The sequence below is a fragment of the Podarcis raffonei genome, chromosome 1 (assembly GCF_027172205.1).
Source record: "Podarcis raffonei isolate rPodRaf1 chromosome 1, rPodRaf1.pri, whole genome shotgun sequence".
In the NCBI taxonomy this organism is placed as follows: Eukaryota; Metazoa; Chordata; class Lepidosauria; order Squamata; family Lacertidae; genus Podarcis; species Podarcis raffonei.
Genome location: NC_070602.1, coordinates 134,300,769 through 134,326,493, shown reverse-complemented (window position 1 = coordinate 134,326,493; position 25,725 = coordinate 134,300,769). Strand labels below are relative to the sequence as shown.

The following is a 25,725-nucleotide window of genomic DNA, read 5'->3' as shown; positions in this document are numbered from 1 at the left end:
AGCAGAAAAGAAGTATGACACTGTCCTCATTAGAAACTGATTCATCAGTAGCCATTGGTTGATCTGCTATTTACAATACAGAGAAACTGGCATTCCCATCTAACAAAGTAGTCAGAACTTTTATAAATTAAATTGAAAAAGAAGGACATGCTCTATGGGGATTGGCTTCAGGCAGCAGGCCCATTGGTAGACCAACTCTGTGTTAAAAAGATGTCTGCAAACGCAACATTGTGCACCTTCAGATGTAAAGATGAACTGTTGGGGAGCTGTGGCTGTACAGACTGATACGAGAGAGACATGTTTGGTTGCAGCTGGGTGAGATGAAGGCACCTGGTTGTGCTGCTGCAGATGCACCATGGGATTTCTTCTTTCTGTGCTCCTGCCAGCGGTCATGCCTCCTCTGTCCTCTGGTGTGGATACACAACCTGGCTGATTGTTGCCAGGTGCTTGTGGTCATCTGCAAGGGCATCCCACATGGCAGGGTTAATGTTGCCAGCCTTCATGTCATGTTTGCAGACATCTATGTAACATAGAGCTTGTCTGCCATTGGGCCTGGAGCTTGAAGCCAGCTCTCTGTAGAGCATGACCTTGGGGATCCTGCCATCTTCCATTCTGGGACATGACCAAGTCAGTGTGGACGTTGCTTACACAGGAGTGCAAACATGCTGGGAATGTGGGCTTGGGAAAACATATCTTTGTTTGACACTCTGTCCTGCCATGTGATGCCCAAAATCTTCCTGACACATCACCTGTAGAAGGCATTGAGGTGTCATTACTAGGCTTACTACCATAAAGCAGTGTGTTCAATATGCAAGCCTGGTAGATCTTTATTTTTGCATTGGTCATTAATGTCACCCTATCCCAGACCCTGGGATACTGCCTTGCCAGTATGCTTGTCCAGCTCAGTGTCGATGGAGAGGTTGCTGGTTATGATGGAGCTCAGGTAGACAAAATCATCTACCACCTCAAGCATGTGGTCACTAGTGCTGATGCATGGCATGCTGGCGACATCCTGATCCAGGACGCTGGTAACGCTGAACTCCATGCAGGCTTGTGCAGAATAGTTTCTGAGACACCGTAGAGCTTCCTTGGAGTGCACTGTCAAGGCCACGTCATCTGCAAACAACACCTCTTGGATAAGACATTTTTGTCTTGGTGTGGACATATGCCAGTTTGGACAGACCCCTGTCACTCCTTGAATGGATGTACACACCGTCTTCAGTTGAGTTGAAGGCACGTGAGAGCACCAGGGAGAAGAATATGCTAAAGAGAGTTTGGGCAAGATCACAGCCCTGCTTCACACCATCCTTTATTGGGAAGGCATCTGAGCATCATACTGAGTCATCATACTGGGCGGTGCCGCACGTCTTGTGGAAGGACACAATAATCTTGTGGAGCTTAGGTGGGCATCCTTTCTTATTGAGCAGCATGAAGAGTCCTTTTCCACTGATGAGGTCAGAGCCAGGCGATGTCAACCCTACGGAGCCAGGCAACGTTAACCCTACGATGACAACTACAGCATCGGAGTCAATCAGTCAGGTTGGGTACTCACAGTAGTGACCAGAGGAGGAATGACTGCTGGGAGGAGTACACCTGCATAGTACGAGAGGATCGGTCCCTCTATTCAAACACTTGTTATACAAAAAAATCACTTATCCAAACATGAGGAATTAGTACCCAATCCTCACTGTATACACTGCACATTCAGATATCCAAACAGCTGGACCTGCGTGCAGTGCTGAGTGGCTGGGGAAACTCAGCCAGATTGGGGGGGGTATAAATAATATATTATTACTACTATTATTATTATAGTACTGTAAATAAATAAGCATCTTTAAAGAAGCCTTGCTCTTTTGTGTTACTGGTTAGCAACAGCCATTTGGCCAGAAACCAGGGCAGGGGGAATGGGGAGATCAGACAAATAAGAAAGCATTCTTTCCCCCCTTGTTTCCTTTTGCAAAGTTTCAGAGGATTTTCCTCGTTTTGTCATCAGTTTGGGATAACAGTTACATGGTTGGTAACGCATTAGAAATCTTCCCATAGGAATCAATGGAAATCATCAGACTCTTTGTGCAAATGCTTGCCTAACAAACAATTTCCTGAAAACACATTGTGTTCGGATAGGAAAACCTGCTTGTACTTCATTCAGTAGAAATGGTTGTCAGGGATAGGAACTATTACTTGAACTAATTAATTGAAAATTATTTTGGATATATTATCTAAATTTAATCTTCTGGATTGGGGGATATTTCATGTGTTCAGTGCTGCAAACTAATAAAATAAATATATTTTAAGTGTTATACTTTTAAATGTAATGCAGGAATGCAATATTTTGCAGTATAGTTCATGGTGTTGAAAATGAATTTGCACAAATTTAGGATTTATTTTTCATTACTAACAGTTCACTCCTAACCATGTCTGTTCAGAACTAAGTCCTACTATAATCATTGGAGCATATTCTCAGCTAAGTGGGTTAGGACTTTAGCCTAAGATAGGCATGGGAGACTGTGTTGTAGTCCTGTTTTGCTGCACAGTGTCACTCTCTCCCCTCCCATTTCATTTGATATAAATTGAGCAAACAATTGAGCCTTAGCTCAAATTCATGGTGGTAAATAGCTACTAGTGAGTATTTATTTATTTGTAATAATTTCTTACCTGTCCTTCACCATAAGGTCCCAGGGCAGGTTACAGTAGAATATACAATTATAAAAAAATATAAAAACAGATAAAACCATTACGATTATGAAACAAGTAACACTGTTCAAAATGGAACAGAAAAGTAATTGAATGCACAATTGATTTTCAAATGACCTCTTACTAGTACAAAAGACAGTGTTGCTGTCAGGCATTATTACGTTTGGCAAATGCTGATGGCAACACCATTTTGCAGGGCAGGTGGATCTAAATTACTGAATCCTGCCTTTTTAATCAAACTTGGCAAATAAATGATCAACCAAAGATAATTTATAGTAAGGTTTTTCATTTGCACTACTTTCAAGAGCAACAGAAAACTGGTTATTGAATAATTAAAATGTACTGCGGTCATATCTGACTAGATATAGTATTTCTATCTGTTGCTACTGTATTTTCAGTCATTAGATTACAGGCATGGAGCTTGGTTTTGTGCACCATCTAAAGCAGGGCTGGTGAAACCTTGGGCCCATTGGCCTCTACTCAGCCCTTCAGCAGCCTTCTTTTTGCCACTGTTCAGCTGTGCCCACAGCCCTGTTCTGTGATTTGATGGCGGTTTGGTTGGCATCCCATGAAGATCATGAAGACCATGAAGATCTCTTCGAATTTGTACCTTGGATGCCTGTTTTTGTGGATCTGTGATTATTCCTTTGGATCACTATAAGATCACTTGGTGAAATATATGAATGCTAGGCAGTTCAAACACAAACTGCAGAATGGCAATTTATGTAAAAGCCTATGCTGTTGACTCCATTCTGGTCTTACTTCTTTTCTTACAGCAGAAGGCAATGCAAGTTATTTTAGCTATACTGATTTTGCACAGAATCATCTTGAATTTCTTATTTATTTATAGGTGGATAATTTGTATGTCTCCTTCCTTTTTTCTTTTCTAATTGCAGCACTAGGCTTCATACTGGATGCCTTCTGTTGTGTTTTTCTGAGCCTTTAGATAATTATCTTGAAGAAAGCAGGGTATAGAAAGCATTAGGTTGGGAAGATTTCTCACTATTACCTGACAGTCCTATAATTGTGGCAATCTGACAGTCAATGTATGCCAATATAACTTAATCAGGATTCTGTGCACTACCAGCACAAAAAAACAGAGCAGAACAACCCTGATCCCCACACCTGGTGTGCTCATGGAAACACTGTCAACTCCCACCAATCAGAGATTGGCATGCCAGGGATATCCCCATGTCAGCCAGGTGTGAAAGGAGCCAATCTAATGCCTGCTGATGTGGAAACAGCACCATGATATCATTACTCTGCACCACAATGTGCTGCACAGAGTATGCCTTGCATAGGAGCAACCAATTGTTGTTTTATTTTGATTATATATTTTGTGTTCTGATTTTGTTCTGTGAGCTGCTCTGAGACCTCCAGAGTGTATATAAATTCAATTAACAACCACCAGTCTGGGTTGGAGGCAACAGGGATCCTGGCATACATGGAGTTTGAAATTTAAGGTGCATCACCTCTTCTGTTGCAGTACAGGTGTTGGGAGTGAGGTCCACGAGAGCATGGGATTTGTTGTAAATCTGCTCTTCCCTCTGGCTTACCCACACTACCACTTTGTGGTAGGGATATACTTGATTCTCATGACATAACATCAGGGCTGGGACTGGCAGATGTATCTCATAGTATGGCAGTGTAGGGGGACTTTAGTAAACCCTAAAGCTACCCAGCTGTTGTATCTAGGGCATATGAATGTGCTCTTAAAGATGTAAAATTATGAAATAGTTGCCTTCAGGGAATTATGCATTTGTATGGATCATCATTGGTTTCTAGGCAAGGTTGGATGCACTTACAAAATATGTATCAGTTTATAATTGTGGCCTGTTTGTGGAAAAATCAGTCTAGCCTTGACATCTAAAGTTTTACTTGTGCCATCGTTTGGTCTTGTGTTTGTAAAAAACCTGAATACTCTCTCTTCAAACAACTTGAATGGTTTTTGCTTTGTATTCATAATACAAGAACCAGTCCTTAGGCATGTACCTAGCAGGTTATTTTCATTGTTTGCTAAGTGTTTTTGGAATGATAGTCTACATGCTTTTGTCATGCAAACAAACTGTACCACCATTCTGTCTCCTGCGCTATGGTTTGTGCTCCTGACTAAGTGCTGTGGTCAGAAAGAGGTGGCTCCAGAGTTGACTGTAAAGAATTTTGTGTTACAATTGGAGGATTCATCTGATGAACAGGGCTCTGCCACAAGACTTCTTTAGTCTTTAAGGTGCCACGGGATTCTATTTTTGTTGTTAGAACAAACTCTGGAGTTTCTGGTTTTGAGATGTTTGTGGTTGTAGCCCAGTGTCTGTACCAGTGTGGGATACTGAGTTGCATCAAATATAGGTGAGACTTAGCAATTCTGCTTGTCAGGCCCGTTTCTCTTCTCTGACAAACAAGGAACCATGCAGCCACATTCACACTATACATTTAAAGTGCTTAAACTTAAATGCTTAAGTGCTTAAGTGCTTAAATTTAAAATAAACTTAACACGGCTTCCACTGCAGATTTTGGGAACTTTGGGAACAAGTTTGTTGGTAAGTTGGTAAAGGTAAAGGTAAAGGACCCCTGACAGTTAAGTCCAGTCGCAAACGACTCTGAGGTTGCTGTGCTCATCTCGCTTTACTGGCTGAGGGAGCCAACGTTTGTCCGCAGACAGTTTTTCCGGGTCATGTGGCCAGCATGGCAAACCAGAGCAGCGCATGGAAACACCATTTACCTTCCCGCCGGAGCGGTACCTATTTATCTACTTGCACTTTGACGTGCTTTCGAACTGCTAGGTTGGCAGGAGCTGGGACTAAGCAACGGGAGCTCACCCCATCGTGGGGATTCGAACTGCCGACCTTCTGATCGGCAGGCCCAAAGCTCATGGTTTAGACCACAGTGCCACCCGCGTCCCACACTAAGTTGTTAGGAGGCCCCTATTTCCCTCACAGTTACACTTTCCAGAGTTCCCTGTGAAGAAGGATTGATCGTTAGTCCACTCTGGGAATTATAGCTCTGGGAGGGGAATAGGGGCTTCCTAACAACTCTTATCACCCTTAACAAAACACAACTCCCAGAATTATTTGGAGAAGTGTGTCATGGTGTGAATGTGGCCTGAATTCTTTTAAATGTTTTGAGATATCCAAGTCTCTTACTTTGTCACTTCTTCCTTTCCTATTTTTTATCATTTAAGGAAATACAATATCCGTTTATTCATAAGCTGTTAAAATATAATCCATTGCTTATTATTTGTTGCCTGCAGAAGGTCATCTGCAGGCTGGAGATTCTAGAGGGATGTAAGCTACTTCCTGTTTGGTGATTGTAGCTTCTTCCTTTTCTTCCTTTCTCAAAGAAAAAAAATTAAGCATTAAATGAAGTTTGAAAGTTCAGACCTAGTAAGATGTAAACATACTTACAGTTGGTGGGGGGAATGGTGTGGAGAACCTTTGAATACTCAAAATTCCTTGTTTTTTTACTGCAACAATACAGCAAAAAGTGATTGCTTAATTTACGTAAGAGACAAATGCAAAACTTTATTGGTGTGTTTCATTCAAAGTACACCATACTTTAGCTAACATTTATTCAGTTCTATAATGAACACAGAGGAGAGATGGAGTGAGCCATTGCTCTGCTGGCAGCCTGCTTACTCTGCACAGAGTTCTGTGTTGCCTATTGATGCCAGGTGAGTATTTAAATCAGGTGGAGAAACTTTTCAGGTGCAGACCAGATTCTTATTTCCCCATCCCTGCCATGCTAAATTTTACAGGTGGGCAGGGTTGCTCACTTGTTAGATGCTGCAATTTGTAAATTTTGGTTTGTCCAAACAAGTTAGAACAGAAGCCACCGGCATAGTGTTTAGCTGAGTGAAAGTCATGGCGTGGAATTGAGGACATATGCATTTATATTCCCTCCCCTCAATATTACATTAAGATGAGTTTTGTCAATATGGGAGGACAGAAATTATAAAAAAGACATTTTAAGAAGGATATTGACATGCTGGAATGTGTGCAGAGGAGGGTGACCAAGATGGTAAAAGGTCTGGAAACCAAGCCTTATGAGGAATAGTGGAAGGAACTGGGTATGTTTAGCCTGAAAAAGAGGAGACTGAGAGGAGATATAAGAGCCATCTTCCACCATCTCAAGCGCTGTCACATGGAAGATGGAGCAAGATTGTTTTCTACTTCTCTGGAGGGTAGGACCCGAACCAATGGCTTCAAGTTATAAGAAAGGAGATTCAGACTAAACATTAGGAAGAACTTTCTAACAATAAGAGCTATTTGACCGTGGAACAAATTTATTAGATATATAAACCACAGAGAAGTGACAATGTACCAGCATGGTATTTGAGTCCAATGAGACATTATTTTTGCTGCATTACCTGAATCCTGTGAAAAGAAATAGAAATTAGATGAGGCAATGGCTGTTCTTTTATAATTTTATTGGTCAAAATTTTGGGTGCATGGCCTAAATAGAAAGCATATTTCATGCAAAGGGTGAAGCCTGTAAAAATGAGTGAAGAAGATCAGTTTATGTTTTAATCCATTTTAAGTGGTTAGGCTGTGTTCATTTACTTGGGAGTAAGCCTTTTTGAATGAGTGGCACTAACTTTTCAGTACATATGTTTAGAACTGCACTGTTAAAATATATTTCAAACTCTTATTTGTGAATTTTCTTCCAATAAACTATCCAGTAATGATTCAGTAATCTCAGTGGAAAAATAAAGCAACAAGATGAAACAAATATTATTTGTAACATAGCCTTTGAAAAATAGCTGTCTTCAACTCAGAATGGGTTTTTGCTCCTGAACATTATCTTTATGTATTGGGGCTGAGGAATCCTGAACTTTTCGCAGGTGCACTACCTATATGTTAGCAGCAAGTCTTCCAGATCCTACGTCAGCTTAGCTTGAGATGGGGGGGGGGAATACTTTAAAACACATGCACTTAACAAAATGGTGAACAATCAGACACCATGTCTGATTGAATTATTATTAGTAACACAATAGTAGGATTTTTAATCCTTACTTCACCATAAAGTCTAAAGGTGGGATTACAGCAATATGAAAATATAATATTAAAATGAGTTAAAACAATTTACAACCATAAGAATAGGGTCACTATTCCTTCAGAGGCCAAATATATATATATATTCCTTTAAAATATATATATATATATTCCTTCAAAGGCCAGGGCAAAGAGGTGCATCTTCATCTCTGCCACAGGCTGCCAATCAGGGACTGTCAGCAATGGTACCCATTTGCCATACAGAGGCATCCAGTGATATCAGGGTATTTATCCAGAACTACCTTCTGCATCACAATAGACACAGTGATGCCAGATCACACCCACTCAAGCAGCCACCATGGCTCTCTCCATAGGGTGGGAGGGTGGGAAGCAGGAGTTTGGAGTTTGGCTGCTTCTACCTGGGTGGGACGTAACTTGCACTTGCATTTTCATGATTGGCACAGGACTAGTTGGACGTTGTATTATGATCCACCAGGATCAGATTTTAATAATAAGGAAATGGGTTTTGGTGGATTTCCAGAGTGCACATTCTGCATCAACTTTTTAGGAAGAGCTTTATCAGGTCAAAATGTGTGGGTTGTATGGCAGAGGAATGGGCAGAAAGGAAGCACTATTTGATCCTTTGCTTCAAGCCATAAAATGCTTTTTTCTGGCCCTGTATAGTAGGAACATCAGGGACCAGATAAAATTGCTTGGGGATCAGATAAAGCTGATGAGCCACCAGTTGACTGCTTCTGTTTTTGACATATAAAAATGTTATTAAAATTGGTTTCCTATTATTTGCTGTTTTTTAGTTTGTGGGCGGCAGCTCAGGATAACAATATAATCTCTGAATCTTAAATGTGGGAGAAATCCCTTTGGTGTGCAGCTGGAGGAGCACTTGAATTGCAGAGCAAAGGGTGGGAGGGAAGGATATCTAGATGCTGCCTTACTGACTGCTCATTGTGTTTCCCCTTTTTATCTTAAGTGCTGCAGCCTGTTTAAGTCAAAAGGGAGGCAGAGAAAGAGGCACATGGAAACTGTCATGCTGCTGTTATGCCAGACTTAGAACAGATCTGTTTTTGTTTTGCTAGCTGCGCTGAGAAGAAGCATGGAAAGCATGCTTTCCTGCTTTCTAATCTAGAACCATGGGTTCAGGTACACTGTGTGTTGGTGGCAGATAGGTGTTTCCTCATTTTACCAGCCTTAAGGATGAGCAAAGTAATGTTATCTTTGGAGAGCAAGGATGGAATGGTGGGAGGAAGGAGAAGGGCAACCAGAGATGGATGATGGGTGAGGGCCACCATCAAACTCATACACAGTTCTGTGTGAAAGCCTTCAAGGTATCTCTAGGGTTTTGTGTCCTTTCAGCACTGTATTTGTATTTTTAAATCCCTCCTTAATATAAAATTGTGATGATTGACACATGGTTAATCACAAAAATACACTGCTCCAAGTATGTCTCTTTTCTTGAACTGTGGCAAGTTTTTGAGCTCTGTACACCACTGGAACTATTATAGGGGTTGGGGAGGAAGTGGACCTGCTGGTCTTTCTGCTGACGTATTAGGAGCGTATTTGATCCTGCCAGCTTCCTTGTCCTAGTTCTATTAAAAAATGGAATGGCCCAGCAAAATTCAGGACCATGGAAGTGGGGAGGGAATAAAGCCAGATAACATGGGGTTTGTGTTAAGTTATAAATGTAGCATTTCACTTCTTTGTAATATGCTGCTGTTTAATAGTACTATGTAATGTGTAAGGTTGGTTGTGCTGTTTTAAATCATGCTCTGAGTGATTTTTGTTTTTGTATAATTGATGGATTTGGGTTAAAGAAGATTTGGATTTGGCTATTCCTTTTGTTTCTAGTAGTTAATTAAGATGACTATTAGAATTTTACGCACAAGTGTAAAGGCGGTCTTGTTGACCCGTAAGGCATTTACATTCCCTTTTTCTACCAATGTAGTACAGTGCTCTATTCTTTGACAGGTCTGAATCACGTGGGTGATTTTTACTGCAACAGTAGCACCATCTTCTGGCTACAAATGATATATATTTGAACCCCCCCCTTTTGTTTCCCTTTACAGTCCAGTGATACCTTGTTTGTCAAACGCTTTGTGACTCAAACGTTTTGGCTCCTGAACACCGCAAACCGCAAAGTGAGTGTTGCCATTTGCAAATGTTATTTGGAACCCAAACGTCTGATAAGGCTTCTGACTGAGTGCAGGAAGCTCCTGCAGCCAATCAGAAGCTGCTCCTTGGTTTTCTAATGTTTTCGGAAGTTGAATGGACTTCCGGTACGGATTCCGTTCAAGAGCCAAGGTATGACTGTACTTTTTATGATGTTTAAAAAAACCCCAAACCTTTATTTTAAGCAGTAGAACCAGGGGCTTTGTAGAGGAGAGCAGATTGAACAAAATAAGGAGTCAGGTGGCATCTTTAAAACTAACAAATTTATTATGGCATAAACGTTTGTGGACTGTCTATTTCATTACGTGCATGAATTGGCATGTTAGGTACACACCTCACTGTATAGACAAATGTAAGCTCCTTTGCCAGCTGCGGACAGCTTCATGCATCTTACGGTGGATTCTAGTCCACAAAAGCTTCTGCTATAACAAAAGATCCTCCTCCTTTTTTGCTGCGACAATCTAGCATGGCTGCTCCTCTGGAAACCCTGTGGGCCTGCCTGCTTCTCCATTAACTTTATCACCCATATTTCCGAGAAGAGAGACAGACACATTCTGTCTCTCTTCTCAGAAATATGGGTGATAAAGTTAATGGAGAAGCAGGCAGGCCCACAGGGTTCTCAACCTGCACAAACAAGCTTGCTCTTGGTTTCGCTTTTTGGGGGGATGGGATGGTAATTTGTATTGAATAGTATTCTACTTAGAGACAAAAACAAAGACGGAGAGATGCGTAATTGGTTGCATATGTTTTGTTTTCTTTATCCTTCCATTTCCCCTTACAGGTAATACCGTATTGGCTTGAATAAAAGCGTCACTTTTTCTCCAAATTCTGACAGCGAAAAGTTAAAGTGCGACTTATATTTGCGACCTTCCCTTTCCCCCAATGGCTCTGGGGAGGCTTGGAGGCAATTGGCAGGCTGTGCGCTGTTGCCCCATGCTCCCTGGCTGCTTTCGGGGGGGGGTGCGCAACACTTTGCCGGCAGCTTCCCTCCCCAAGAGCAGCCCAGGAGCGCGGGGCCACGGTGCGCAGCCTGCTCACCGTTCTCAAGCCTCCCCTGGAGCCGTGTGGGGAGGAGGGGAAGGCCACCAGCAAAGCAGTGTTGCCCCCCCCCGAGCAGCCTGGGTATTGTCTCCCCCCTTCAGTTTTAAAGGTGTGGCTTATTTGGGGGTGCGTCTTATATTCGGGCCAGTACGGTATGTCATTCAAGCTGAGCTCATTCCACTTTCCCCTTTGTGCTTGTTTAAGCTGCAAAGGAGTAACTAGTCTTACTGTTTAAAAGTTTTATTGGGAATTGGTGAGGGAAACTAGCTCAGAACATGCGGCACACAGCTCACGTCTTCAGAGGCCAGCCTCTTCCCCTCTCCACCATCTAGTAAGGCCCAGACTGAAGAGAAGCAAGTAGGGGGCCACCAACATGGGTCAAGGCCTTATGCTGGTGCAGTTTTGTTGACTGTGCAAGTTGGTCTCTGGCAGCCCAAGGATACTGTGCACCTACAGATCATACAGAACACCCCAGATATAGGGGGAAAGTCTGTGCATATGTATAATTTCAACTTCTAACGTTTGCAATGCAGGGGGTCAGGCTAAATGACGCTTCGGGTCCCTTCCAACTCTGATTCTATGACTGCAGTGAGTGTTTTCTGTTTTTAAAATAAAACCCAGTTATGTTTACATGACACTGTTGACACCCCAACTTAAGAACTGCTGACTTGGGAATAAAAACCCCATACTTTCTCTCCCTCTACCCACCCAGTTTCTTAGTTCAACATATGGCTTGATAAAGAGTCCTGGAAAACTGGAATTTGCTCACAGTTTTGTGGTATTTTGATGGGTCCTAATAAAAATATATTGAAGGTACTGTGATAATCTTAGATAGAAAGCTAGTATACCAGGAAAAAGTGTGCTAGCTCAGCCTTTTCTCTGCTATGGTAGCTTTCTGTATGCAGGAAATATTTGTGTATGGAAGCATATTCAATGATGTAAGAATGAAGTGGTGCAACTCAGGTTTGTCGTGTCTGTGAGATCTGAGCTGTGGGTTCCACAAGAGGAGGGAAGATGATGCACCTGAGTCTTCATTAAAGAGGATGCATGGCCTCCTTTTTAGTCTAATGCAGGGCAAGCTACAAATTGTGGTGTTGGGACACAGTTTCTGTAATAAAAGAACCACTCTTCCATTATCCAGCAGCAACAGACTAGAGGTCATAGAACTCTTCTCTCCCCCTCCCCCGCCATGCCTGTCATGCTACCAAATACCTGCTTCTAAAGACTAAATACTTAAGTAATGCATTAGCATGAAAATAATCTAGGGTTGCCATATTTCAGAAAGTGAAAATCCGGACAGAAAAGTTGTTGAGTTTTTTGTTGCTTTTTTTGGCCAAAGTTGTTGGCAAAAACAACACTGCCAACATGGGCTGCCATACGTCCAGATTTTCTGCCAATTTCCAACCAGACACTGCTTGCGGTTGCAGTATTCCAGATATGTCCAGATGTATGGCAACCCTATATAATCACAGAAACTTGACTGTGCCTCTTTCATTCATTCAACTTGTGTTGCATTCTTCTTTAGATTCTAAAAGTATTGTATTTCTTCCTAGGTTGAAGACTTGTGTGGGCATTTATACTCAGAGAAGGTAAGCAACCATTAGGACAGGTAAGAACTTCTTTAAATGATGATAAGATTCTACAGTAGTTTCTCCTTTCCCAGCAGTGAGTTTGCACTCCTGGTAGATAGGTTTGGAAACCAGATTTGGCATCATTACTGACAGTTTCTAGGGTTAGTCTTGTGCTGTTTAATTATGTTATGTGTCCCTGTCATTAGGCAGAATAACTTATCATGTATACATGGATTCTGGTCTCACCAAGCAACCATTTTGAGGAACCACGCCTACAAACAGGGATTGGGAATAAATTGGATTCAGTTTACATTTAAAGGCAAACTTACCAAATTCACACTTTCTGAAACAAAAAACAAACCAAAACTCAGCCCAGCTTTGAAAAGGGCACTTCTCTGAATTTTTCAGTGCAGCTCTCCAGCCAAGTAATGTGTACAAAATGTATATATTAGGGTAACTTGTGCATATATTAGTGAAAATAATATACCAAAACACATTGTATTAGGGAAAATTGCTTTGCAAAAATGTGTATTGTAAGAGAAATTCACGAGGAGAGGGCTATCAATGGCTACTAGGTAGGATGGCTATTCTCTGCCTCCACAGTTGGAGGCAGCAGTGCTTCTGAATACCAGTTGCTGGAAATGAGGAAGTGGAGAGGGCTCTTGCACTCATGTTCTGCTCATTGGTTTCCCACAGGCATCTCATTGGCCACTGTGAGAACAGGATGCTGCACTAGATGGGCCATTGCCTATTCTTGTCTTCTTAAATCTACACTAAAATGCTGATGAATTTTCATGAGGAATTTATCACGCCCCACCCCACCCTCCAAAAAAAGAAATTGCAGACTGTTGTGGAAATGTGGAGAACTGAAATTAAGATTGGAAAAACTAGAAACTAAGAGAAACAGAAATTGACACGTTCATCCAACCTTAGTTCCAGAATCCTATGCTAGTCTCATGTAGTCATCAGGTAGCCTGTCAACCAGAAGACCCTGACATTCCTGGAAGTGTTCCATGCTGGATTTGCATGGAGAGAAAATGACAATAATGAGATTTATAAAATAGCAGAATATGAGCTGCCAGTCATGCCATTGTTCATTAACTATTGTGTAATGGTGTAGCAAATATTATTATTATTTAACTATGCCAAATAGCTTTGTGACTCTTCAAGGGGTATCTATACCAAAACATACATGAGAAATCCTCCTCCTACTTTAAAGACACATTATGTTTTTTTATGTTGATAAAAATGCTTTTTTTAGTGATTTCTATTTAAATAGGCGTAGGATTGCATTCAACTAAGTTTTACTCAGAATAGATGCATTGAAATGAGTGAACATGACTAATTTAGGCCCATTAATTTCATTTTGTCTACTCTAAGTAAGTGAATACCACCCATAAATTTTTAAAGAGTACTGTGCATATTTTGTTTACTTAATGGTTGACATATCTTTATAGAGCTCAGTGCTGTCATTTATCATCTAGCACGGTGTTTTTAAAATCCATTTAAGGTTGCCTTGGCATGCTGAGGCTCATGGTTAGCTATAAATAAGAATCATGAATCTGTTATGTTGGGATGTAAAATGTGGTGACCTCATAGATGGAAAAGGCAACAGAAATCATAATCAGTAAGCAATTCAATCATTTTAACAACAATATAACTTTTGATGCAATTAGACACTGGAATTGCAATTACCTCAACTAATTATCTCAACTAACTAGCATAGGTTCCTGCCAACCTAGCAGTTCGAAAGCATGAAGTGCAAGTAGATAAATAGGTACCGCTCTGGCGGAAAGGTAAACGGCGTTTCCGTGCGCTGCTCTGGTTCGCCAGAAGCGACTTAGTCATGCTGGCCACATGACCCGGAAGCTGTATGCCGGCTCCCTCAGCCAATAAAGCAAGATGAGCGCCACAACCCCAGAGTCGGCCACGACTGGACCTAATGGTCAGGGGTCCCGTTACCTTTACCTTTAATTAGCATAGGTAGTATAAGAAAATATATTTTGTAAGTGTAAGGGGCAAGCTACAGAAGAGCTTTCAATTGTAAATATAAATAATGTTTTAGTCATGTTGCCCCCTAGACACTCAGGGTTGCTATTCTTAAGCAGAAATGATTCTGAGCACAGTTTGAATGAGAGGCTGCAGAATTAGGTCAGTAGTTAGTCAGGCTGAAAAAGTTTTATCTGCTCCCTTGGCAACAAGATTAAATCACTTTCTTTGCAACATATAAAGTAGACTTTATGCAGAGTCATATAAGTGTAGGATACTAAGTGTAGTAAAAATTTGTCAGCAATCAAAAACCTCTGCAGCACTCATTTCACTGGACATCCTTAGATAACTTTGAATGGACCTACATTCAAATCTGTGAGGCTTGACTCTCTCTTTAAAGCCCTTTGCAGTAGAGTTTAATAGTTTGCACAGCAATAGAGCAGGGAATAAGGCTGTTAAGCCTATTTGGAATCCTATCTGGGCACCTGGGATTTGCTACCCTGCCTCTCAACTTTTCACTAAAATCAGACCAGTCTTTTACTTGAGCATAAAAAGATTTACTTTTTTCAATGCAGTGTGAAATATAGACACAGGAACACTACATCTTAAAGCAAAATACAGAAATTTGCATGAGGATGCTTTATGTGTCTGCAGAGCAGACACCCCTGTCCTTCCAGACTGGGAGTCTACTACTTGAAAATGGCAAATTGACCTTTTTATTTCTTCCCCTGGAGAGAAGAAGGTTCTCAACCAATCAGAGCCTTTCAGCCTGCTCAAGACTATAAAGGCCTTATAGTTCTTAACCTCTTGGTTAATGGCAGTCTATGTACAATTATATTTGTCAGCATTAAATTTCCCACAATAGTAACAATTTCATAGCACCATAGCAAAGCATAATTTCTCTTTTTTCTCTTAGGCTTACCATGCCTTTATGTGATTCTAAGCCTATCTCTTCTGTGTATCAAGCTATGTATGCTTTGTAATAACCTCTGCGAATGGACTGTTTTTCTTTAGCTGCACTTTATTGAAAATACAATAACAATACTGTTCTAAGCAACCAAGGATAGGCATAGTTGGCATCTTGCCGCATATGACAAGAAAGTACCCAGTATGGATGTGATATATTGCTAACTGTCTTTAATGCATGTATTTTTCAATATCAGATAATGATCGGGAGATTCAGAGATTCAAAAGTCACACATTTGGCAGCAGTGGCCCTGGCACTGGCTCAACAAAGAATTAGGAAAGCAAGGAAGGCAGTGCAGCTCTGGGCTGATTATGCAATCTGCTTGGTGTAGTGTAGGAGTTGCTAACCTGTGGCCTGTGGGCTATATCTGTCCACCCAAATGTGATTTTGTGCCCCCCTTCCCCTGTTGTCTTTATTTATTTATTTAAATGATGCTTCCATTGTTGTGGGGGGTGTGTGTGTGTGTGTGTGTGTGTGTGTGTGTGTGTGTATGTGTATGTGTATATATATATGTGTATGTATGTATATATACATATATAAAACAGTTCCAGTGCATCCCCTTTTAGAAGGCAGCTAGGCAGCTAACAGCCATTCTTGCCACCCCCACTTCAGCCTCCAGAAAGCTGGCTGTGATTCATTGTGGCCTTGGCCTGGAAATGGTTAGCTGCCCCTTCCTTAATGGTGATAATGTTCCGCCAGAAGTCTCTGAGTTCAAATCCCCACTCAGTCAGTTTCTACCTCAGAGCTTTTATTAGGATAAAAATGGGGAAATCTCATGTACAAAAAACCCTACCCCTTGTTTTTAAGAAAGTGTGGGATACATAATAAATTCTTCAAGCTGGATAAAAACAGGTCAGAGGTAAATTGGAAAATTAGCTACTTTGGTCTAATTCTCAGACATCTTAATCATGCAAGCTGAAACATTCAAAATATACAGATAACTAAGATTCCACATTTTGTCTTCCAGAAGGAAACTCTCTACACCAGTCTAGAGGCTGAAGAACTTTTTCACAATGGACATAGATGATGAAGAGAATATGAGTAAGATGTTCATGTTATACAGTGCTAAACCCATTACTGTTTCTGTAGCTGCTTAGTGCTTGCCCTTTTCAAGTCAGTCACCTTTTGCTTCTAATCCCGCCTGACATTCAGAGGAGTTCCCTACTTTTATTCTATGGAAAGAATTATGTTATAATAATTTGCACAGCCCTGGAAAAAGAATACTGAATTACTACTGAAATTAATGAGTTTTAAATTCTTCATGTGCATAGGAGCTGTTGTCTTCAGTGGGTGTGCAGGCCCAACGGTATGCATGTTTACTCAGAGCTAAGCCCCACTAAGTTAAGCCCAAGGTGGTAGTCCTAGACACAGTTTCCTGAGAGTAAGCCTAACTGTATTTGATGTGGTTTACTTTTGAATAGATGTGCATAGTCTTGCTTAAATTTCTGTGGTCACTGAGTCACACCTTTTTGTTTTATTGTTGACCTTCCTAACTTTCATCCTCCGTTCCTCTAAGTCAGTTTTCACTTTAAAATGCAGTTTCTAGAATATCTAAGAATATTGGCTATAGGACTGATGTCATAGCAGATCTTCACTACCGTTAGAATACATGCTCCTGAGTAATGTGCATTGATACCTGGTTCCTGCTTACCGACCACGGCAGACAAGGTAGCAATTTTTCATGGATGCATATGTGAATTTCCTGCCAAAAGTATTAGGGTTAATGATCCCTTCTTATCTGCCTTTACTACTAAGTGCTAAAGTATTTGTGCTCAATGCCTGGGCATGTAATTAAAATGTGCACCTGCAATGGTTTTGTGAAACCAGCCAGACTTCAGTAACACCATATTTTCAGTATCATTTGGGATCACGAGGTGGGTTTTTATACCCCTTTGGTTTTTTGGCTGGTTTTAGCCATTTTAAAGACCCTAGCACTTTTCAACAGCTGTGATTAATGTCATGATTGTTTGTCTCTTTTTATTCTGGGAACATTTTAGCTAGCATTTTCCTTCTTGTGGAAGTATGGCATAGATGCAACCATAGGTCAGGCACCTCCCTTGCTTCTGGTGTATATCAGCCTTCCAGGTTGGAGAAGGCTGATACAGATGAGCATATGTGAAAAAGAAGGAAAGCATGTTTAACACATGGCTTGGTTTGCCCAGTTTTTGATAGACCAATATTCTCATATAGTGTATTATACTCCTTTTGATTTGTTGGCCGTACAGGTTTCTGAACACTCAAGTACTGTTCCCCCATGTTGCTTTGCTGTTTGAGATGTGTTACTGGGCTAAAGTGGATGGGAGATTGGGAGGGGAGTTCCCTACTTCTGAGTAGACTCCATATGTCAGTAGGACTCCCGCAAGCCCTGGCTTAGGTGACAAGCAGGTAGTGGCAATTAACATGAATGTGTGCCTGTTGCCAGTGAGCTACCCTATTTGGTGGCACTGGAGCAGGGTGTCAGCATTTTATCATATATGTACTTCATTCATCTGATGAAGTGGACTGCCCTCCACAAAAGGTCATGCCATAGTAAATTGGTTGATCCTTAAGGTGCCACAAGACTCATTGTTTTTTCTGCAAGAGTCTAACAGGATAACCTCTCCGGAAATTGTATACCTCTTTCTGCCACCAACAAATGTTGCATAATTGTTTATACCATAGCAATCCTGCCTCCACCATGCCATTTTTTACTTTCTGAAAAAGCCTATTGTCTATCTCCAGCCTGAGTCATTCTCTTGGGGCGATAATTCCCCTTTTTGCATTTTATTTGTACAATACAAGAGAGAGCAAAAATATACTGATAAAGATCCAAAGAACCACACAATTAATTCTACAAACCCAGGGAGTTTGCAGCCTGTGCCTTGTACACATGGTACACCAAAGTGAAGAGAACAATTCTGCGATTCTATGACTAAATGCTAACTGTTCTAAATATAAAAGTAAAAATCTTGCTAGGCATTTCTGCTCAATAGCTCTTCGCATCTTGGTCATTGAATACATAAGGAATCACATCTTTGTATGATTGAAGGCTGTGGGTGATGTGTATGTTATGCATATTGCTCTTGAGTTGATGAAATGAGAAATACCAAAAGTATTTCCCACACTTTGTGTTTTTAAAATGACTATCTTCATATGACATTTTCATAGACTGCTCCTGATTTAATTAATTCAGTACCACATTTTGCAAATCCCTTATCTTCTATTTAAGGATCTAAAGGCCCTAACAATAACTCATAAAGAAAGAGGAAGTGTGTAGGATGGGGTGTACCCCAAAAAACCCACATGAACTGTTTGAAAACATCATACAGTTATGCTGTCATTTTAGTGATTTGACACTAGAGCTCTGGCAATTAATTTTGCCCTGGTTGCAAATCAAATGGCCAAAAATTCACAAAAGCTCCTTTTTGGAAAGAAAGTGTGTGGCTAAGCATTTTTGAAAGCCTCAGCACTTAATAAGAAAGAAAAGGAGCAGTGGACTTTAAAAAACTGAAACCTATCATGTTTGAATTTACAGTTTTCAAATGGAAGTTTATGCTTAATTGGAAAATGATTTTCAAGAGCAAATATTTCAACAGGCTGGGTATTTATGTTCCTTAGCTTCTTTCAAGGACTATCCCTTTTTGTGAATGTTCTGTCTTCATCATTTCAAGACTGGTTAACGAAAAGCCTGCATCTTGAACAATCTATTTTATAAATTTCTCTAAGGAACTGAATTGCTTGTTAATCTGGTTCCGATCATGTATGCTTGAAGGGGGAGGTTACTTGCAAATGTGTGTCTCTAGAATCATCACCTTACACATCAGTCTTAAATACATCCATCAAGGTGGAATAAATCTGCATGCCTGATCTGCTGCTATTGCTATGTTGCAAATAATATCAACCGTGTGCTTAATAGCATTTTGTGCAGATGTAACTGCTCTGAAAAGGCTACATCTGTACACATAAAATTTTCTATTTGAGGTAAAATTTAAGATATAACAGAACGTGTTTCAAAGGAAATAGTTCTTAAAAATATGAAAAACTATTGATTCCTTTCATTTTATTTGCCACTATTTTACATTTATTTCTTCTCTTTTTAACCTGTATGTTTCTATCCACTCTCTTTTAATTTTCTGTTATTTTGAGCACCGAAAGGAGTAACTTATCGAGCTTTTGCTGGAGGATGTTATAAATGAAAATTTAATAACTGTTCCATCAACTTTGTCAACTGGGTGAAGTGGTGTCTGTGTGCTTTTAATTGTAGGATTTAACACAAATTTAAATATACTTTCCAGAGCAGCAAATTTTGAATCTCAATAATGCCTCCTCAAAGGTGTGAATATGTTTTAGGCATCTGAGATTGGGTGGGGTTCTTCGGCAAAGTAGAATTTATTTTATGTTTAATTGTATTGCTTCATGTTTGGCATGTTTAAAGAAGCTTGCCATTTGTAACAAAGTGTTTAGAAAAATGAATTTCTTTATTACTACCAAGGCATCAGTGTTTAAAAGTATTATGTCAATCTAATGTAATGTTCAGTTAAGTATTTTAATATAGTCAGATATAGTCAAATAAGTTTACTGCCCCCAATAACCTTTTTTTTTGCATTCTGAATATACAGCTCTTGAAAAGTTTTATGTTTAATACAGGCAACTCCCGACTGACACGCAATTGCTCACACATGCACGGAGCCCAACCCGGAAGTGACCCTAGAACGTCACTAAAACGTTACTAAAAGGGTGGAATGAGGACGGGGCAGGGGCAGAACGCTTTACGCGGGCCCCGCCGACACGCGCGGGGATCTGGAACATAGCCCCGCGCAAAATGAAGATTGCCTGTATTTATGATAAGGTGCCTAGTTGGTTAGTAGGACAGTTGGAATTCTAGCCTTTTAGAATTTGAAGTTTACATATTCCATCTACCTGCTTCAAAGTAGTGTCTTGTTTATTTATTTAGTAGCTTTATATGTGACTATGGCTGAGCAGCAGTTTGTAACAGCAGGGGGTTCCAATAGGAAATGGCATATACCGTTACTGTTTCGCTCTATAAGACACACCAGACCACAAGACGCACCTAGTTTTTGGAGGAGGAAAACAAGAAAAAAAATATTCTGAATCCCAGAAGCCAGAACAGCAAGAGGGATCGCTGCGCAGCGAAAGCAGCAATCCCTCTTGCTGTTCTGGCTTCTGGGATTGCTGCGCAGCCTGCATTCGCTCCATAAGGCGCACACACATTTCCCCTTACTTTTTAGGAGGGGAAAAGTGTGTCTTATGGAGCAAAAAATACGGTAATTGCTGATGAACAAGGTATGAGAATTTGTTTTCTGGGGGGTGGGGTGGATTCCAATAATTGATTATTGCAGTGGGCTTGGGCCCAACTTTGGTGGTGAAGGGAGGCCGCCCTCCACTGCCGAAGCAATCATGGGGTGGGAGAATTGAGCTGAAAGAAAAGTACCCTCTCCTACATGTCTGTGTGCATCCTTCTACAGCACCTTTGTGTCCATGGGGTTGGGGTGGAGGCTGGGGTTTTTAAAGACCCTATTTTACTGTTCCATCCCCCCAGGTTTGTACCTTCAGATGGATGCTGAAAGTTACAAATAGATAGATCTATCTTATCTTCAAGTCCACTACAAAATCTGTAAATGGAACACCTTTGCACATTACATGACAGTGAGATTATAACAGAGAACTCCACTGCATATGTTGGGATTTGTGTTTGGAAATGTAAATGTCATAAAGTACCGTATTTTTCGCTCTATAAGACGCACCAGACCACAAGACACACCTAGTTTTTTTTGGCGGAGGAAAACAAGAAAAAAAATATTCTGAATCTCAGAAGCCAGAACAGCAAGAGGGATCGCTGTGCAGTGAAAGCAGCTGTTCTGGCTTCTGGGATAGCTGCGCAGCCTGCATTCGCTCCATAAGACACACACACATTTCCCCTTACTTTTTAGGAGGGAAAAAGTGAGTCATATAGAGCAAAAAATACGGTAAATACTATTTACTTAGAATATGTTTACCTGCTACATGATAGTGGGTTTATAAGAAAGATGCCCGCTGTATATTCAGGGATATGAATTTAAGGGTGTTTCAATAACCTGCCTCAAACATCCACCCAGCACATGTGGTTGGCCCTGCTCCAGCATGCCGCTGTCTTCTGGTCTGCCCTCTGGCAGCTACACATTCAGAATCAAGGTGAAGGGACTTCCACACATGCAGGTGTCAAATGCCTGTGAGCACTCAGTGTCAGGGACTTGGCTTTCCGCCATGTTCTTGCTCCCTCAATGTCTTTAGAGAACATGTTCACCCAGTTTGCCTTCCACATATTCACTGCATTCAGATGTAATGTTTCACCATGGAGCACTCTGCGCATGGGCTGGGAGGAGGACTTTGGGAGCCTTTACTTTCACTTTCCCTTACTCAGCTAACCACAGACAGGGCTATGGTGCACATAATGCTAAACCATGCTTTAGCCCTAGGTGCACAAATTGGAATGCGTCTGAGCTTCCTTCTCCTCTTGCATGGCTGGCAGAAGGACTTTGTAGCATTTATTTCCAAAATATCCTGGTTTAGACTGTAGTTTAAAACAAGTTCTGATTAGTTCAGGCATAGGCAAACTCGGCCCTCCAGATGTTTTTGGCTAACAACTCCTATGATCCCTAGCTAACAGGACCAGTGGTCAGGGATGATGGGAATTGTAGTCCCAAAACATCTGGAGGGCTGAGTTTGCCTATGCCTGGAGCAGTTAAACAAGCCTGGTTCTTAACCTGTGATTTGAAGTTTCTGGTTTAGAAACTTCATTCTTTAGTGTCACCTGTGAACCAGCCCTTTGTTTAAACAGCGATCCTGCATTCAGCTTACTTATGGAGTTGGCTGTTCTAGAGCACCTGCATAACATGACTACCACATAAAGCACAAAGCAGGTTTTACTGTATGAGTCAATAACTTGAATGTTTGCAGGCAAGAAATAGTATACTCTCCTTTTCTCAATAAGATGCATTGAGTTAGTCTTTTTTTTTTTCCAAAGGAAGAGGCATGTTCCTCAATATACAGATGAGCAGGTGCCTGATATTACCTGCATAGGTAATCTTATATGATTGCCCTGTGGATTCTGATGTTTGAGGTTAATTGGATATTAAATGAATGTAAATTGGGGTTATAACATGTTGCCAGTTACTGGTTCATTTCTTTTTCTTTTAGAATTAGGGAGGGTAATTTAACATATAAATACTAGTAGGTGTTTTGGTGCAGAATTAAAACTTTTTATCAGCATATGCCAATATCAGATGTCTGAATGTTTACTCAATGTATGTTTCTGAGTTGCCTATTACACCTAATATACCTAATAAAGATATTAATATTTGAGCACACATCACTTAACCAGTTGCAAAGATAGATAAAGGAATCTGTAAATTTTACATTTACAAGGTCCTGCAACGAAGGCATTGTAAGTTACTCTTTCTGGGCACCACAGGTTCAGGCAGCATTGATGTTAAAGAGAACCGCAACATGGACAACATTTCACCTAAAGATGGGAGTTTGCAAGGCGCCGGAGAGGGGAACCAGCTCTCCAATGGTGGTGGCGCTAGCAGCAGGAAACGACCCTTGGAAGAGGGAAGCAATGGCCACGCCAAGTTCCGCACAAAGAAAAGGAAGAAAACACCAGGGCCGGTCTTGCCCAAAAATGCTCTCATGCAGCTGAATGAAATCAAGCCTGGCTTGCAATACAAGCTTCTCTCCCAAACAGGACCCGTTCATGCCCCTATTTTTGTGATGGCAGTAGAGGTTAATGGGCAGCTGTTTGAAGGCTCCGGCCCTACAAAAAAGAAAGCCAAGCTCCATGCAGCTGAGAAGGCCCTGAGGTCCTTTGTTCAGTTTCCAAATGCTTCCGAAGCACATCTCGCCATGGGAAGAACTCTTTCCGTAAATACGGACTTCACCTCTGATCAGGCAGATTTCCCAGATACCCTCTTCAATGGCTTTGAAAACCCCGCCCAATCTGATCTTTCCTTTTATCTGGATTCCAACGGAGACGGTTCCTTTAGCTCCAGTGCAGACTATAATTTGTCATCTTCTGCGGCCTGTAGCCTTGTACAGTCGTCTCTCCCTGCTCCATCACCATACCCCTCCACAAGTGGGAAGAATCCAGTCATGATACTGAATGAACTTCGACCAGGCTTAAAGTATGAATTTCTCTCAGAAAGTGGAGAGAGTCACGCTAAGAATTTTGTAATGGCTGTGTCAGTGGATGGCCAAACGTTTGAAGGATCTGGAAGAAACAAAAAACTTGCAAAAGCACGGGCTGCTCAGTCAGCTCTTGCATCCTTGTTTAACATGCAGTTGGATCAGACACCATCTCACCAACCTATTCCTAGTGAAGGACTTCAGTTACACCTGCCTCAGGTGAGAAAACATTTCCCTTTATGTGTTATAATGGGCTAATGAGTTAATTAAAAAATACTGAAGTTACAACCTTTCGTTTTAACAGTGCATAAATAGTTTTTGTTGTATTTGGGTTCCTTCAGTGTGTTATTTCTGGCAGGGGTACAAAATATCCAGTTAGAGTGCTAATTCTCTTATGTTTGATGCTGTGAATGGGCAGAATATTTTATACTTCCTGAGAAATTAAGTTAACCTAATGTATGATTTGACTGAATGAGCAGGTGAAGCAGAATGCAGTATACATGAACTGCACATCATTGCAATGTCACGAACTGTAGCATTTCCCTGGCATTATAAGGTGACGTATTTCCAATGCAGCAGGGCTGTTTTGCTGATGAGCCACCATTGCTTTGTATAATAGCAGTGTGCTGCTCTGCAAAAAGGAGGTTCTGCTACACAGAACTGGATATACAGAGGCAAGGATTGGTGTGACTTACCTAGGCAACAACATCTTTTAAGGGCTAACTACACTGGTATACTGCTGTACCTCTGACATTAGTAGCAGCTTCCTTTCGCCCCCTCCATACACTGGCAACTCTGCCATCAGAGACAAGTGTTCAGTAGATAGTGTTTGCCTCTACTCCAACAAAGACCCTGAGGGCACCCCTTTAAAGTTCTCGTTCGAGGTGAAAGACTGTCATTTTCTTCTGAGGAAGATGGTAAAGAATTACACATAGGCACATTGCTCCCCCAACTGCTCACGTTGGAGTTGAAAAAAGCCACCCACCCACTGGATCCTGTTAATGATTCAACCCTTGGGCAGTGCCCAGCCATATGCAAGGACTTCTGCCTGTTCAGTGGAGCTTCCCTCCCACTCCTCTCCTCCTGCTCCCTCCCTACATCTGCTCTGAAGGACTGAGGGAACCCCCAGAACAGATTTAAGGAGGATATGTGGGGAGAGGAAGTTTTATTGCATGGCCAAAAGTCGTTGCGCTAACAGAAGTTTTTAGTTGGATACCGCCCCTTATTTTATTCCATGGTCTCTGCAGGAGACAAATATGTCTCTATTCCTGACACTCCAGTGTTTGGGGGCAGGTTTTGATCCCATTCTAACAATGTCCATATACTGTAGTATACTTTGCTCTATTTTTTATAGAATGCAGTGCTACATGCAATTTTATGAGAGAAATTAGTGCTCATACTTTCTGTGGTGCCACTCATCTTCCCATTGTATGGCTACCTTGCCTTTGTAGAGGGGAGACTAGGGATCCTGGAAGCAATGAAACTATGAGCATTGCCTCCACCACCTTGCTGGATCAAGAAACTTGTGGTAGGTAGCATTTTTAATTCCTCCAGTTCAGTGCAGTGTTGCTCATAGATCTGTCTTAGCTGAACACAATGCACCTGTGCTGTCAAAGCAGGCCTCCAAAGGAAGCATGTGGTGAACCCACACTCTGCTCCGATTCCCAAACCTAGCTTGCACAATGCTGTGGTACCTGAGGTTATCAGACATCACTGCCTGAGCACCATTAACCACACATTGCAACTGAAGGTCAGAAATAGGCAACATGAAGAGAGAGAGAAAATAAGCAACCAGGATGACCAGTCAGAGCAACTAAGTACTGGAATTCGGGGGAGGTAGAAAGAACAATGGAAAACTTACAGGGGTTAGGGAACAAGGTCCTGCAGGAGGGGTCAGTGGGAAGCGACCTTCTGGTGCCCCCTTCTAGATCTCATGGAGTCAGCTGCCATGGGAGCTGTCTGCAGGCACCGCCTCCTCCGATTGTCGTCTCATTCTTCCTTCTGCATACGTTAGCCACAGGTTTGGGAATATGGAGAGGCAATAGCCGTTAAGTATTTTTATAAAAACTCTTTGAAGCCTTTAAAGCTCCTGATTCAGTTTGAAAAGAATGAAAGTGAACATAGGTCATAT

General features: G+C 41.3%; 1 protein-coding gene across 12 annotated transcripts in view; it reads left to right on the top strand.

The window, feature by feature from the left end:
* ADARB1 (adenosine deaminase RNA specific B1) overlaps positions 1–25,725 on the top strand; it is a 54,195-nt gene that overhangs the window by 4,502 nt on the left and 23,968 nt on the right. For 2 of the 12 annotated variants that reach the window (XM_053363309.1, XM_053363279.1), the window contains exons 2-6: positions 9,764–9,835; positions 12,461–12,496; positions 16,402–17,102; positions 20,061–20,138; positions 22,885–23,813. In XM_053363309.1, the coding sequence (XP_053219284.1) occupies positions 17,057–17,102; positions 20,061–20,138; positions 22,885–23,813 (1,053 nt within the window). In that variant the 5' untranslated portion in view covers positions 9,764–9,835; positions 12,461–12,496; positions 16,402–17,056. The other 10 variants (XM_053363320.1, XM_053363330.1, XM_053363288.1 and 7 more) reach the window with 10 other exon arrangements.